This window comes from Marmota flaviventris, chromosome 16, assembly GCF_047511675.1.
Source record: "Marmota flaviventris isolate mMarFla1 chromosome 16, mMarFla1.hap1, whole genome shotgun sequence".
NCBI classification, from domain to species: Eukaryota; Metazoa; Chordata; class Mammalia; order Rodentia; family Sciuridae; genus Marmota; species Marmota flaviventris.
The window spans coordinates 26,599,807-26,617,530 of NC_092513.1; the positions used below are offsets into that span (position 1 = coordinate 26,599,807).

The 17,724-nt window shown below is 38.8% G+C and overlaps 1 protein-coding gene across 2 annotated transcripts in view; it reads right to left on the bottom strand.

Moving 5' to 3' along the window:
- The window catches only part of Katnal2 (katanin catalytic subunit A1 like 2), a 37,551-nt gene that overhangs the window by 8,306 nt on the left and 11,521 nt on the right, over positions 1-17,724 (bottom strand). For both annotated transcript variants that reach the window (XM_027949086.3, XM_027949085.3), the window contains exons 8-11: positions 17,613-17,676; positions 17,299-17,417; positions 12,624-12,715; positions 10,060-10,170 (exon numbers count right to left, since the gene is read on the bottom strand). In XM_027949086.3, the coding sequence (XP_027804887.3) occupies positions 10,060-10,170; positions 12,624-12,715; positions 17,299-17,417; positions 17,613-17,676 (386 nt within the window). The remainder of the gene's footprint in view (positions 1-10,059; positions 10,171-12,623; positions 12,716-17,298; positions 17,418-17,612; positions 17,677-17,724) is intronic.

A 17,724-nucleotide genomic window follows, 5' to 3' on the forward strand; every position in this document is an offset into this window, starting at 1 on the left:
CCTTGGCACTTAAGAAACGACTTGGCAGTGAGGGCCCTGGTCTTTTTTTGTTTGTTTGTTTTGTTTTGTTTTTTAAAATATCTCTAATATGTGCTGGAGAAACATATAACTTGGAACTCAGATAAAAATATCCTAAGAAAAGAACTGTTCTCCCTTGCCATAAGACCAGGAAAAGGAGATCTGGCAGATAGAAAACCTTTCTATAATACCTGCTCTAATCCATTCCAACACCAAAGGCAACCCTCATCCACTTTGGAGCATCATGGGACCAAGCTGAGGGTTGAGACGTGGGAACAGGGAGGAATAGGTTTATCAGATGCAAACCATATTAAAACCTTCCAGAAAAAGTAAATTCAAATAAATTCTGATGCCATCATACAGTGAAATTCTATGTGGGATTAAGTAGGTTTTCAGAGTTGTCCACAATATCTCAAGCCTAGAAAAAAAAAAAAATCCATCCAGAGAGCAATATTCTATCCACACACAGCACAATCACATTTTTGTTAGTGGATATGTATTCTACACACATCCATGCACATACCAAAAAGAGTATGGAAAGATTTATATTATTCTCAGGGTGTAGTTACAGGACTACTCACTTTCAAAAAAAAATACTAACATACATAATGAATATGTTTTACTTTAATAAATAGTTGGAACAATAAAACATTTTCCCTCTTGGGAAAACGAAGTTACCACAGAAGGATACACAGGCAATAAAAACAACTAACCAAACCATTTTCACCAGAAGTATAGAACACAAACACAATAAGGCTTGTCATGGTGAAATTATGAGTATTTTTTTTACTAGTTCTCAAATTTTCTATCAAAGACTTGAGAAATTTTATAATTTTTAAAGTTTTTTTTTTTTTTTAAATTTATGGTTCACACATCAGTCTGCATCCTATTAAGAAGAAAAAGCGATGTCAGAGTAGGCCAGTTAGGAAGCTATTTGGATCTGATGGAATCAAACAAACTGAGCAAGGAGTGAATGGGGCCGGGGTCATCTGCTGCCCCACTGGACCTCCCACATCCTGCCACTCCTTTGTCCTGGTAGTATCAGTAACACCTGGAGCCATACATAGAAGATCATGGACTTGATGTGATGGTGGGACAATTTCCAGAAAAACAATCTGACCACTGTAAGCACAAAAATGCTGCAAAAGATGAAACCTTGGTCAAGGACTGAAAGCAACTGTAGCAACAGACGCTTCCATCAGGCCAGGGAACATTAATGTAAATCCATGACCCCCAAAGGGTTGTAAAGGAGCACTGGCCTTGTGAGTTGGTCCATAATGAAGGATTTGGGGTCAAATAAGTGTGAGCCTTTGTCCTTTCTCATTTTGGGAGAGTCACAATGCACAGTGGCATCTTGAAGACACACAGCCATGGGTTGAGGGAAGCCAGCTGAACTTTTGCGGTTGGCATCTCTAGAACGTAACAGATGGGTAGACCCTGTTTCGGCACGGTGCTTACCGACCACACTTGGAGACTGTTGATTCAGTCAAGGCTCAAGGCTAACAGGTAGGACCTAAGAAGGCACAGCTTCTCCCTGGAGCCCAGAAAAGCCTGGTGATTGTGGAAAGGACCAGGGTTCTGTCTACTGACGTCTCCGATTGCAGGCATGTCTTAGCAAGGAAATATGTTAGCAAGGAGGGAGTTCCTAGGCCAGTTTACACAGGTGAGAGAAAGGCAGCCAGGTTGGCGATATTCCTTGTGGTGCTTCAAATCTGACTGAATAGTGAGTAAGCAGAAGTCAGGCAGTAATGCACGGGGTCGGGAGGCCACTGCTCCCCAATGTTCCCCCAAACACACCAAGACAATTCCACTCCCAGTGCAGTTATCTCTTGGCTCTTATACTTTCTCCTAAAAGTTAGAAGAAAGTTCTCTTTTGGTTTTTTGATCCAGTGCTTGGTCATACCAAGTATCTGATTTTTAAGAGTGTTCCTGAAGTTTCTAGCTCTTTTCCATTGCTACCATGCTTCACACCTTATTTGTACAAACTACCCGAGAGTTAAATAGACATCTAAAGATGGCATTTGCCTTAATGGCCTATTCAGTACTTGGTTTCCCTCTGGACTCCCAGGCCTGAGTTTGTGAATATTCAACAATCAAGGCTGGTCAAATTAGCCCTAATTGTGCTCACTAAATCCCTTACGTGGTTATTACTTTAAGTGGTAATATTAAAGATGCAACATTTGTTATGTCTCTTATTGCTTATTTACACATCAGATGACACAGATGAGCTGTTATTTCTTGCCTCCTTGCCCTCTCTGAAATGCTGCAGACGTGGGAGGATTCTACTCAGAAGAGAAAAAGGCCATGCACCATCTCACTGCAGAGAACAGGAGAAACGGCTGCCCCTTTGAGACAGAATGGTTATCTCCAGGGACAACAGCAAGTAAGCAAGCAGGGAAGGAGAGCCTAGTGTCCTCCAAGGGGCTACAGATAAGAACCAGTATGGATGGGAAGTATTTCCTTTGGGATTTTAGGGCTGGGTCTTTACATACTTGATACGGTCTGGTTATTTTCCTGCAGGACAGGCTACTTGAATCAGGTAAGTCTCTCCCCCCATCTAAGACCCTGAAGCCAAGAAATAGTCTGTTTCTATATTCTTGATAAAGCATATCTGTTCTTCATAAAATCTTTCCTTAGAGAAGGACTTTGGCAATATGTCCCAAGAGATATTTTAAAAATAATCTAGATCCTTTGATGGGTAATCTAACTTCCCAATGTCTATCCTAAGAAAACAGCCAGGACTTTATTCAAAGGTTTTTATGCAAGGAAGTTCATTTCAGTGTTATTTATAATAAAGTTTGGGAGTATCATATATTTTCAGCAGGAAAGGAATGATTAACTAAATTATGGGATATTCACTTGTGGGGATTTTGGGCAGCCATTACAAAATCTAATTTTCAAGGATTATTTAAAGACATCGGAAATGTTCTTACTATAAAGTTAAGTAATGAAAGAAGGACACTAGTGGGAATGCAAAACTGTACAACCTCTACGGAGAGAAATTTGGCAGCCTCTACCATAATTTCATACACATTAACCCTTGGCCCAGAAATTCTACTTTCAGAAATCTACCCCAAAGACTGGCAAATACACAAAGTGATATGCACACTTACACATTGAAGAATTTTCTTTAAGAGCAAAAGAGTAGGAATAAGCCAGATGCCCATTATTAGGTAACTAATGAGATAAATTATCATATACACAAAATGGAGCACGATGCAGCCATCAATGGAGTAAGGAAGAACTTGTGCACTTACCTGGAACCATCTCCAAAATATTTTGATATTGTATTAAGAGAAAAAAATCAAGATAGAACAATTTGTATAACATGTTGAATTTTGCTTAAGAAAACCAGCTTCAGTTATTTAATGAGATTCTTTAAAAAACTTGAAAGTTTAGCTGTGAAACTTGTGACAACTTTCTTCTATGTACTTCCTGGCAATTCTTTCCACTTGTTCAATGATTACCAACTGGGGCGATTTTTCCATCAGGGACCTGGTAATGTCTGGTGACGTATCTTGGTTGTCACAACCTAGGGAGTTTCTAGTGAGTAGAATCCGGGGACATTTCTACACATTCTACAATCACAGGACAGCCTTCATGACAAAGAGTTATCTTTGTCATGAAGCCATGCAGAGGTTGACAAAGCCCACCTTAGCTCTTCCTCTCAATTAGGCCAGGTTTGTACCATTTTCCTCATCAGAATGTTACTGTCAGCTGGAGATGGTGGCCCATGCCTGAAATCCCAGTGGCATGGGAGCCTGAGGCAGGAGGATCATAAGGTCAAAGGCAGCCCCAGCGACTTAGTAAGACCCTAAGAAACTTAGCAAAACTCTGTCTCTAAATAAAAAATTTTAAAAGGGCTTGGAATGTGGCTCGGTTGGTTATGTGCCCTTGGGTTCAATCCCCAGTACCAAAAAAAAAAAAAAAAAGAAAGAAAGAAAGTTACTCTCATGATAACATTTAAATTAAACTGAGGAACTCAAGATATATACACAAAACTTATAGTATATATATGTGCACACAGTGATCATTAATTTTAGTAATACTGTTCAGAACTAAACTTTTCACAATTAGAAAAAAGGTTCACATATTATATTCAGATATAATCTTATATCTGAATGGGAAATACCCCAAATTGGGGTTCTATTGTTAAATTAAAAGGTTATAATAAATATTGGGAGGCATTAATTTCTGCCCCAGCAGCATGGGGGCAAACAAGTTAGTCTCTAGAGCCCCACTCTTTGCTGGGCTCGTCACCAGCCACATGTGGCTATTTGGTACTTGAAGAGTGGCTAGGCCAAACTCAAACATGTTCAAAGTATAAAATATACACCAGATATCAAAGATTTAGTATGGAAAACAAAAAAGTAAAATATGGCAACAATGTCTATATTTATTATATAATTAAATTGATATTTTGGATATACTGAGCTAAGTAAAATGTTTTCACTTTTCTATTCGTGTGCCACTATAAAATGTGAAGTGTACACGCGCCTTGAATCCCATTTCTATTAGACAATGCTGCCGTGGAATAACCTAGGACAGGTCCTCTGAAAAGCCCCAGCTGGGGGAGTGGGGCAGACACTGGAAGTTCAGCAAAAGCAGAAAGAAATAGAACAACAAAAAAGTTCAGAGGGGCTGGGGTTGTGGCTCAAGCGGTAGCGCGCTTGCCTGGCATGCGTGCGGCCCGGGTTCAATCCTCAGCACCACGTACAAACAAAGATGTTGTGTCCGCCGAAAACTAAAAAATAAATATTAAAAAATCTTTCTCTCTCTCTCTCTCTCTCTCTCTCTCTTAAAAAAAAAGTTCAGAAACTAAGGGAAAAAGGGAGGCAAGAGGAAGGGGAAGAGGGAGAACAGGAAAAAAGGGTAGGTGGGGAGACTTATCACCGTGAAAATGAAGTCACTCATGTCAAGTCCTAACAAAGAAGAAATAAATAAAGCCAGGAAGTTTTGGAGGAAGTGATCTCGCGCCTGTGTGCCTGACACCAAGAAATATTCACAAAAGATGTCAGAACCAGAACCTTGCCCAAAGGCCACCCAACCTTACACAAAGAACACTTCTGCAAGGACATCCGCCAGCAACTGACTGTTCAATCTTGAACTGACACCACCCTTGTTATTGATCCTTGAACACTTTTTTAAAAATATATTTTTTTAATTTATTTATTTTTATGCAGTGCTAAGGATAGAACTCGGTGCCTCACACATGTTAGGCAAGTACTCTACCACTGAGCTACAGTTCCAGCCCCTTTGAGCAGTCTTATAAATCCTGTGGCCAAGGATTCTTGTATCCTGATATGGTGTAATCCTCCTCCTGTGCCTTTATAAACTTCCCCTTGCCTCAACTCCTTGGAATTTCACATATGCACATAGTTGACTATGTGCTCCTACTGCAGAGTGCTACTGCTCCCAAATAAACTTACTAATCTTTGCTGAATTTTTCTTGTATGTTATTTAGGTTGACAGAGGGAGGGAACTCATGGCCATGGCTGGGAGAAAATACTTACAAATCATATATCTGGTAGAGGACTTGTATTCAGAGTATATTTACTCAAAAGAAAGAAAGAAAGAAATTTTTACATAAATAAAAAATTTGAAAAAAAAAAAAATTCTCCAAAGAAGATGTGCAATTGACCAATAACTACATGAAAAGATGCTCAATGCCATTAGTCATCATGGAAATAATGCAATCAAAAGCACAAGATACCACTTTTAATCCACTTGGATGACTGTACTATACTCAAAAAGACAGAAAATAACATGCATTCATGAGGATGGGGAGAAATTGGAATCCTCATCCATTGTAACGGGGAATGTGAAATGGTGCAGCCACTTTGGAAACAGTCTGCAGTTCCTCAAATTATTAAACATAGTTACCACATGACCCAATAATTCCATGCATGAGTATAAAATAGGCAAATCTATGGAGACAGAAAATAGATCGGTGGTTGCTTAATGCTGGGGGTCGAGGAAGAATGGGGCAATGGCTAATGGGTAGAGTTCCTTTTGGGGGCAAAGAAAACTTGGTTTAAAATTGATTGTGGTAATGGTTTAAAAATCCTATAAATACACCATAGCCAAGCACCACATAATGACGTTTCAGACAATGGTGGGCTGCATGTATGACAGTGGCCCCAGGAGGGTGTAATTGAGCTGAAAATTCCCACTGCCTCGTGATGTCATCATATTATCGTGTGATTCAATACTCATGTGCTTATGTGATGCCGGTGTAGACAAGCCTACTCCATTGCCAGTCATATAAAATAGAGCACGTAATATTAACAACAGTAGTCAATACTTGCTAATGATAATAAATTTACTGATTTACGTATTTAACATTCTATACTTTCTTGGTACTGAGGATTGAACCCAGGGGTGCTTAACCACTGAGTCACATCCTCAGCCCTTTTGTGTTTCATTTAGAGACAAGATCTCACTGAGATGTTTAAGGCCTCGCCAAGTTGCTGAGGCAGGAGAATCACGGCTTTGAACTTGTGCGCCACTGTGCATGGCTCTATACTTGTTATTATTATTTTCGAGTTTATTCCTTCTACTTTTTTTTTTAAACTTTGCTGAAAGTCGTGTGTTGTTTCATAGATAGCCGCCATATACATCTCTCATTTGCCAGGTCTCCCAATTGCATCCAGAGCCACACTGAATGATTGACCTAGGTTTGTGTAGTACGCTCAATGACATTCATACAAAGACAAAAATCATCTAATTTTGCATTTCTCACAACATATGATGTGGTTGTACTTAACACCATTAGACTGTTCCCTTTAAATGGGTGAATTGTGCAGTATGTGAGTTATAGGTCAATAAAGTTTTTTTAAAAACTCACAAAACTAATGGAGTTATACCATGCAAGCCATGAAATCATAGTGATAACAGAGGGAGGGAGGGAAGGAGAGGCTTATGGCAGATCCATTGGTCACTGAGCTAAGGTATCACCTTGAAGCTCTAAAAATCAAAGAGGAATGATGCTGCTTTTCTAGTATGAACTATACTGCAAGATAATCAAGTAATCCTGCTGATGAGGGGAAGTTCTTGTTGTAGAGAATAGTTCCACCTATCCAGCAGAAGGGATAACAGAATCACATCCAGAGTGAAATAATGGATTCTGACAAAGACCATCAGTGGATACTGAATCATCAATAGGAATGTATAGCAGAGAAGCCAGATGAACATACCTGTGACCCCAGGCCAGTCTCAGCAAAGCCAAAAGTGGAGGAACCAGCCATTGCAGAACTCTGGACAGACGCAATGTGATGTACACTGTGTTGCCCATGAAGTAGGTTTGCCCAAAAAAGCCTATTAATGCTGAATCTAATCAATCTAGTTTTTAGTCTAGAGTAATTACAGGGATAAGAAGAACAGCTAACTACTACCATGAGGATTCAATGAGCCAAATCTAGGAAGTGTGGACATTCTGCAGGACAATCTCCCTAGCATTCAACAAGCCAATGGCAAATGGCACATGGGGAGTGAAGTCTGTTTTAGATTAAAAGAGATGGAAGAGAACCAATTACAAAGTGCAAATGTGTTTGGTACCAGTTCAGTAACTCAACTGCAAAAAGACATTTTCGAAACATACCCATCCCAGTGGACTCTCACGGTCACCCTGAGGCTTAGTAAAGTGGTTATGTTCAATCCCATCTCAAATGGATGAAGGAGATTCCTTCCCTAAAGGATTCCATTCATCAAATCTCATTTATCAATTATAATAAATTTAGTTTAAAGATCTTAATTGGCTTTGAGATTCCAGAATCAGGTAACATATCATAAAATATAGTAAGTGTTCCAGTGAGCTCAGCCGAAGGGGCTGATTTTTATAGACAAAGGTTGAAGAAAGCAGAAACAAAGAATGAAAAGTGGATTGATCATTTCAAAATCACATTTTTTTGTTTCTTTTTGTAAAGCAGAGATGGGGAGCAGAACAATAGGAAAGCAAATGGTTAATATCATGTTACTTCAATTATTTTTAAAATTGTTTTTGTTCTTTTTTTAATATTTATTTTTTAGTTGTATACAATACCTTTATTTTGTTTATTTATTTTTATGTGGTGCTGAGGATCGAACCCAGGGCCTTGCATGTGGTAGGGGAACGCTCTACTGCTGAGCCACAACCCCAGCCCTTACTTCAATTTTTTTAAGTATTAAAGCAAATTAATTTCATTCTTATACCAATCAAAACTGTCTAGTTTGGGAATTTGGGTTAGTATCTCTATCTCTTGATTTCTCAAAAGGGCAGATTCCAGCTTGGTTCCAGTTTGGTGACTTGGAATTAGCATGGGTGACTATTTTGATTTTTAGTCTGGTCTGTTTAGATCCTTCCTTGCGGGAGTTTAGTCCAAAACAATAGCTTACAGTAATTTTTACTTAAACTGATATTTAAATGACAATTCTCTGTTTAACTTCACCTTAATATTGTGTGTAAATATTGATACATCTTCAAAATGTAAAATTCAAAATTTTCTATTGCTTTCTATGTGAACATAATACCACACTGCTTATTTTCTTTAACTGACATGAGTGGCTTCTTTTGCTATCGGAACAGAACCTGTTCTACAGCCACTGAGTCACTGCTGTGAGTACCACTCTTGTCATGAGGGCAAAGCCTCTGCCACTTGAGAGAATAACGTTTATTTTCTTCTGTTTTTTTTTTTTTTTTTTACATTTTGAAAATAATTGCTCAACACCTGAGCAAAATAAAGTCTTATAAATGCATAGGGAGGTGGAGCCAATTTTAAATTATGAATACATTTTAAACAATAGATTGCATGTGAATGCCATGATTTCTTCTCAGTGAATTCTTGTTTGGGATCCCAGATGATCAGCATATACTATGAAAGAGTTTTCTCTTTTTATCTTTGAATGTGGAAAAAGAGATGGGGAGGGAGGGCAGGTGGGCAGGTAGAGGCAGAGTCACAAGTCCCAGCTCAGTTACAACATTGCTGTTGACTTTAAGTAGACTGATCTCTCTTGACTTTGGTCCCCCTCTGAGAATGGGAAAAGCAACATTTCCTTTATCTGTCTCCTGCCTCACCTGTGGCTCTTAAAAAAAAAAAAAGTATGTGAAAATATTCTTAAAACTATAAAGGGACTATAATTATTTTTTAAAATATATTTTCCAAGTAGATATTATTTTTCCCTAGTCAACATCTCTTATTTCCCAATTCCACCTCTGGAATTGTTCTTAAACCACTCTGAGATGCAGTTTGAATAAAAGACACTGAGAGTAGATTATATTTTCAATTAGAGATTATTTAGCTTTCTGTTTATTGTACAACATGAAAAAAAAAAGATTTTCCTCCTAACTTAAAAGTTTAATTTTAATGCTGATAAAATCCAAATATTATTTCTGGAATATTCTTTGAGACCTGGAGATTTGAAGCCTTTGAAAGTACCATGCCAAAACCCTGCTTAATTTTAACATAGTATAATCATCCCTCTGATTCCAAGAGGGATTGGTTCCACACCTCCACGCCCTGTGGATACCAAAATTTGAGGATGCTCAAGCCCCTTATATAAAATGGCACAGCATTCACACATAGCTCATGCATATTCACCTACATACTTTAAATTCTCTCAAGATTATCTGTAATACCTAATGCTATGGAAATGCTAGGTGAGTCACTGTTAGATAATATTGTCTAGGAAATGATGACGAGAGAAAAAAATCTGTACATGTTCAATCCAAACATAATTTCCCCCCAACATTTTCAATCTGCAGTTGGTTGAATCTGTGGCTGCAGTACCAGTGAGTACAGAGACCGACTATATATAATTTAGCTTTAAACTCAAAATGTCCATTTTAAATATTGCCAGCGTAGCCCAGGCCTGTGTTCTATTAAGGCAGATTCCTTGCTGGTACGGGTAGCAAGGACTGGGGCCATGAACAGTAAGCCTTCCAATTAATCTTCCAGGGCTGGAACCAAACAACTAGGCTTTGCCTAAAGCAATCACTATAAAATCTTCACCTGTACTTAGTGGCTCATGAAAATGTATTCAACATGTACTCTCTTGATTTCTTACCATGGCAGGTTAGAAGCTGCTAAGACAAACACGAGATCTTCTGAGCGCGCCAGCCCATCCATCTGCACCAGTAACTCTGTCTTCATCCGAAGGCTTCCTTCATGTTCTCCCCTATAGAGGGACAAAAAAGACATGATTCTCTCAAGTGGCAGAGGTTTTGACCTCATGACAAGAGTGGCACTCAAGCAGTGACCCAGTGACTGTTCTGATAGCAAACAAAGCCACTCAAGTCAGTTAAAGAAAATAAGCAGGGTGGTGTTATGTTCACATAGAAAGCAATAGGAAAAAAGTAAACAAATAGAATTATGGTATTTAAAAGAAATCCAAAGATTAGCAGTGAACTAGAAAATAACTGAAGGGTGAACAGTGCCAATGTGTAGATTAAATATAGCCTGGCTATGTCTACCTACAGCATGGTTTACTGCCTTGAAAAATGGAATAATTAAGAATAATCTCTTTTATTTATATGGTAAGCATAAAAGCACTTTCACACAGTATTACTTTTAGTATAATTTATAGATCTAAATTTTTCAAGAGAGGTGAATTACTATCCTGAATCTGCTTTGTTCTCTTCTAATAAGAGGCAAGATATTGACATGGAACCTGTGGTTTCTTTGCACAGCTCAGTGGAGGCACTTTTCTGTGCAAATTTGCCCTCTAAACCCTCTATTGCCTGAGATGTTATCACTAAGAAAGAACAAGTTATAAGAACCCAACCAATTCAAACTGGATGGAAACATTGACCACATTCAGCAGACTCTCTTTCCTCTTCACTTGCATAGATTTAGTACAAAAAAGTACCTTTCTTGGGCAAAACGACATTCAACTTTCTGTACATGTATGGGGTGGCAAACCAAACTAAGTACAGTGTGAGTATTCTTTATTTAAAATGTTTTGATCAGAAGTATTTCGAGTTTCAGATTTTTTTTTTAATTTTGGAATATCTGCATATACATAATGAGATATCCTGGGAAAAGGACCTGAGTTTAAACATAAAGTTAATTTGTCTTTCATGTATACCTTGAACACATAACCTGAAGGAAATGTACTCAATATTTTTAATAATTCCGTGCGCGAAACAAACCTTCATGGTGTAGAATTTTCCACTTGTGGCATCATGTTATAGCTCAGAAATTTCAGGTTCTGGAGCACTTCAGATATTAGATTTTCAACTTGGGGATGCTCAACCTATCTAAGGCTTCTTAGGATCTATGCCTCTTAGTACACAACTATCATTTCCTAAGAGAGAAGGCTCTTTTATGGTACAGTTATATGTTTATTTAGCATTTGCCCATAATTTTGATTCTTTCACTTCAGAGTACCTGACATTACTTCCTGACTCTCTGAAGACTCTAGCTTTAGAATCTTCAAGCTTCAGACAAGGAAACTGAAACTCAGGGCAAAACTTGGAGCCATCAATGCTGTGGCGACCCTGGGGGAGAAAAACCTATACGGCAAACATAAGAGCTGGTGCACAGGTTACCACTGCAGGGCAGGCCACATAGGGCTTGTTTTTGCAGGGGGGAATAATTATGGGATGGTCAGGGGCTCTCTGCTCCTGGCAGGTTCCATTTAGAGAAGCAGAGTGCCGCAGCCTGCGGCTGACAAGCAACGGTTAAACCATGGAAAGTGTCTCACTTCAATCAATTGCATGAATCGCAACTGACTTGGGTGCATCCTCATGCTTGATTTTCCCTGCCGGAAAGATGACTTACAATGCATAAATGTCATAAATTATATTCTAGTTATATTTTCAACAAGTACAACTATTATGCTTTTCATTACTATTCTGCTTTAATGGTAGACCATTAGAGGTCATTAATAAATGCAGCTGTGTTGAGATTTTCGAGACCTGTTTTTGCAAGTCAGGAATGCCAAAAATAATGAAAAGTTTCAGAGAAAAATACCTCTGATCAAAGACAGAAAGACTTAAAATCAAGCAAACAAACAAACAAAAAGAAAACCCTACTTGGCCTTTTGAAAGCATAAACAGAGGCTTATTACAGTCTGAGAAGTGTTCCTTCCTGCTGGGGACATTAGCTGACACTTAATCTTTACAAATAACATATGTGACATATTTAAAATCAGACATGCTGAGCCGCAACCTGATGTCAGAGAAACAGGGGCTTCCTGGCCTCTCACACTGACAAGGGCCGCCTCCAGGGAGTGAGATACAGACTTGGCCCATTGCAGGAGCTGAGTGGGCAAGCCCCATTCCCCATGGGCAGCCCTCCGGCTCCAGAGGAGGGGGTCACAGGCAGCTATTTTGAGCCAGTGGGACCGCTGTGGCAGCCTGGGATCCTGGGACTGGATGATCTTCAGGCCTCCGAACCACTCTGTGGGGTGGGGGGAAGGGAGAATGACATTTCCTCCGGTTATAAAAACTACTTAAATCAGCTATTCAGTTAACAGGATCTAATTTAAAGACCTTTCCATGTGTCTGCAGAAAATTTGTGGGCTTATTAATAGGCTCATTCTGCTGGTAAATGTCGATGGGCTTCCGACCATCAAACACACTTATAAGAGGGGAGAAATGATGACCAAAAAAAACCCCCGTCTGTTACCCAGGAGCCATGCCTCTCTGACTCATCACCGACTCCAGCTCGTCCAGGAAGATCGTAGAGGGGGCGTGATAACGGGCAAGTTCAAATAAAACCTGGGTGGGGGAAAAGCAAGCCAAGTTCAAATTCATATACTTAAAGTCCTCATCATGTACATAAGTCAAAGTCCTCAGATGCTCCCAGAGACTAAAAGCTTAGAATGACTATAATAATGCGCATTCATTCTGCACTCTGTTATTTCACAGTAACTTTATAATCATTACCATTATTTCTCCCTACTACCACCCCAGGGGGTTGGATGGTCCAATTATTTCCATTTATCACTTGATAAAATTAGAGCCAAAGAGAGTGTGTGGTTAGTTCAAGTTTACTAATCATAAATGGCAGAATTGAAGAGAAAACTCAAGTTTCTAAGCTTTCCCTTGGTTGGTTAACATGGAGGACACCCTGCCAACAGCATGTTCCATATGGACACAGAGCCTTAGGATTTGTAAAATCATTTCATGGTTTTTCACTTAATCTGTGGGGACAATAGGAAGGTCGTTCTCAGAAGGAAAGGGAAAGGATAGGGTTCCAGTCATGGTTGACAGGGCTGAAAAATTTTGCCCCTTTCTGTTTCCTAAATTCCTCCACACTGCTGCTTGGTACAATCAGGTACATAAAGGCAATTCTTGGTTGAGTAAGATGTGCTATTCCAAGATGAAATATTATAAACTGAACAAGAACAGGAAAGCAACCAGCAAAAGAACAGACATATAAAAACAAAATAAAGAGCTCTAAAGGGAGACGTGGCGGTGATGAAAACAGTATAAAAATCTAAACCTTTTTTTTTTTAAACCCTGAAACTGATCTCTTGAGCACCATATACAATTCTTCACTGGTTGATCGGAGAAAGCAGAAGAGATTTAGAAAAGAATAGAGATTCTTTAATAGCCACGGGGGATTTATTCTCTATGTCACTTAGCACTAGCAAAGCATCACAGAACAAATAAGAGAGGAGGGGCTCAGAAAAAGCTGGATTGTGGCTTTCCAACAGCAGCAGGTTATCCCTCACAGGCCTTCTTTCCTGGAGTGGGGCATTCCTCACCTTTGTCATTGCTGGGGAAGCGGGTACATGCAAGGCCATGTGTCACCTTTTTCCTTTCAGAGAAACTCAGTCTAATGACATGAGAGAATCAGGGCAATGATTGGACACTTGTCTTGAACGCTTTTTAAATACACTGGAGCCCACCTAACTGGAAGAAAGTAAGTTTTCTTCCTTGTCACACAAAAGAAAGCCCCAGTACATCTGACATTGAGGGTGATTACTACAGCATTGATCTTCCCAGTGGAAAACAGAACATTAGAACTATGTGATTTTTAAAGAACTCACTCAGGTGCAAGAGAACAATCGCCTCAACTAGATCAACTGCCACCCAGTTGCAAGGAGAGCCACATCGAGAGCCTAGGTCACGGTACTGCTCACGTCACTGTTCTTCCCACTCCCAGAGAATAAATAGAATCCTGGGTAAGTGCTTCTGGAAGCATTAGTCTAAAATTTTCAGAGGTACTTGGAGGAAGTTAAGTCATACAATTGGTGGGGGGCAGTGAAAGATGTAAGCACCAACAGGTATATGCATTTGCTAAAGAGATCACTCAACTATTCGATAGTGCTCAACTCCTAAGAGGCATGAACATTAGAACAGGAGGGAGGAACACAGCCCAAAGGTTCCCTATAAATAACTCTTAATTGGAATAGAAAGAGAAACAAATGTCAGGAAAAGCTTCTCTGACTTAGGGGAAGGTCCTAAAGGGCTTTCTTTATCTGAATGCTTCACAGGAAAGGGCTTGACAGCATGACCAAGGTTTTCTAGGTGAGGATGTTTCCAAGATTTCCAAAAATAAGGATAAAATAAAGTTTCCTTTGTTTTATGTTTTTTTTTTGGTGGGGGGAGTGGGGGTACTGAGGATTGAACACAGGAGTGCTTTACCACTTAGCTACATCCCAGCCCTTTATTTTTGTATTTTGAAAAAGGGTCTCACTAAATTGCTAAGGCTGGACTTGAACATGAGATCCTTCTGTCTCATCCTCTCAAATCGCTGAGATTACAGGTGTGTAACACCACACCCAGCAGGAGAAAATAAAGTAATTTAAAAAAGGAAAAGAGTTTTTAGATCCTTCAAGGTTGGCAGAAGTTACCTATTTTTTCTTGGATTATTTTTTCAAATATTCAAGTAAAAATGCATTTCATTAAAAAAATATATTCTAACCTATAAAAGATGCTCAAACTTATTTCAAATCAAAGAGGAACATACAAGTACTAACATATTGAAAAGCATAAACACTGAAACATTATTTTTCACTCAGATTGATAAAGATTTTTAAATTTTGATACTACACAGTATTGGTCAGAGCGTGGGGAAGCAACACACACACATTACTACAATCCTGTGGGTGAGTAATTTAGCAATCAGTGATGTTCATCCCCTTACTTTGTAGAAATTGCCCTCTGTACTACACATGCACAGACATGTGTATAGGAGACTGTCCTCCTAGATCTGTTCATAATCACAGAAGACTGGAAGCAACCTAAATGCCCATCAGTAAAAAACAGGTTAAATACACTTGGTTTATCCATGCAATGAAGCACCATGTAGACATATGAAAGAATGTTTTAAATATAATAGTCCAGAACAATATCTAAGTTATTTTGTAAAGTGTTGAGAAAGCAAGGTCCAGAAGGGAGTGTATAGTATATTCTTACTTGTATTTAAGAATAAAGAGAAATACGCAATAATGTTAATAAAATTATATATGCATGTTCTGGAGGGCTATGCAAGCATCTGTTAATAATGAGTACCTCAAGGGAGAGGATTCAGGAGTCTATAGACTCTTTTATATATTTTTTTTAACTAAGAGCTAGTTACATTTAAATATATGGTAAAGGAAAGGGGAGGTAGGGAAGGAATCATTTCTTCACCCTCAGAGTTCTAACAAAATAATACTGAAGCAGAAGCAAACTTTAGCTAAATAAAATGCTCACAGAGAATGGAGAGTTCTAGTTAACTGAGTTTGTTTAGTGGTTCAACATTAAATAAGAAAATCCATTTAGCTTTCAAACTCTGCCAAAAGTATTCATTTTAGAGGAATATTCATAAAATATCAGAATTTAGTCTTCTGCCTAGGTAAGTCTTATCTGGGAAGTACAATGAATCCTTCTTTGAGAATTTGGCAATGTCTTGTGTCTGTGGCTCTAAACACCACTCTTTATGACAGGAGATGAATCTAAGTGGATTCTGGGGTACATCTTTCAAGGGTTTTGTTGTTACTCAGCATACAAAAATGAAATGCCTCCCCAAAGGCATCAGACTAACATGGATTGCAGTTAGTTGAATTTCAGCTAATTGAAATCCAGTGAACCATAATCCCGTGGAAATAGCAAATGTAGGAACAGACAAATACCAGCCCCATTTTTTAACCTGGCACTAAGTTAGACTCAAGGTAAAGATCAAAGTAAATGTCAATGAATGTTTTCACAAATTACAGCTCTGAAGGGGTGATAAGAATATACAATGGTGGCTGTGGTGTGGCTCAGCGGTACGGTGCTTGCCTCCACCTGTGAGGCACTGGGTTCCATCCTCAGTATCACATAAAAGTAAATGAACAAAATAAAGATAAGTTAAAAAATAAAGAATATACAAAAACATACACATGTGAAACAACTTGAAAATAAAATCAAAACAATAAATAATAGGTTATGTTAGGTAAATCAATTCTTTTAAAATATTCCATTATGACTTTCAAGTAGACCATAATCTTTTGGAAATGAGTCATTCAAGGGAACGTAATTTCAGAGTAATATTTTAGGGTAATTTCTTTTCAGAAAATACATAATACTTTATATTCACTTAGTATTGATTACTTATCAGTCTTCTACAAAAAGCAATAGTTTAACAGGATTTCTGGAAAGGATCCACCTTACATTGAGGCATAAATCACAGACACAAATTCTCTTAAGGTGACTGACTGGAAGATATAGTAAATTTTTATAATGTAAAATGTGTCCAAGACTAAGAATGAAACATTGTAAAGATTGAAACAGCCCTTTAAGGAAGGTTAAAACCCTCAGGCTGTGAGCACAGTGCAAGAGATTTGCTCAGAGCATCTGAAAGAATAATTAAGTTTTAAGCCTCCTGATTTTTCCGTAGAGTACTTGGCATAGGAACGAGCATACAGTGGTAGCCTCTGAATAAATGTTGACTGAAACTACTGCACATACTTAATAATAAATACTTTCACAATAGGCCACTTCAGAGATCATTCTTCCCCCCAGATTCCATTCCTAAGTTGCATGAATTAAAAAAAAAAACTGTTGGTAAAATTCCAAAAGAAAGGAGATCATGTTCTGCTGATGTGATTAACATCCAATTATAATAGTAAACCCATTTCCCCAGCTTTTTGTAATCAAGACCCAGGACAAAATCTAACATAGGTATCATCTAAAAACAAGTTAAGCTTGAACATCATTTTTTTTTAGGGGGGCGGGGACTGCTGGGAATTGAACCCAGGGCCTTAGTGCATTTGAGGAAAGCACTCTATCAAACTGAGCTATATCCCCACCCCGCTAACATCATTTTATTTCCACTATATTCTACAAGAACTTGTGTTTTTAAAAGATACAAAATTAAGGATTCCTACCCGAACAAGTTTTTCGGAATCCCCTCTCCATTTGCTGACAATGGTAGATGCAGAAATGTTAAAGAAGGTTGTTTTACATTCGGTGGCCACAGCTTTGGCCAGTAAGGTCTTTCCTGTACCTAGAGACACATGGGGATAAACATGAGCTGATGCTTAAACTCCAGTTTCCCTGCTGACAGGCGCAAGTCAGGCTCACACAGGGAAGAGGCAGTGGTCAACAGCTCTCAATTGCCCCAGTTCTCAAGAGGACACAGTGGCAACTCATCCTCTGCACACACACTTCCTACCAACCCAGAAATGGGAAACTGTGTTACCTGGAGGGCCGTAAAGCAGAAGTCCTTTCCAGGGTGAAAGAATTCCTGTAAATAGCTGTGGATACTGTGGGGGAAAAGAAACAGGGAACAATGAGGAGGTTTGGTATCAATG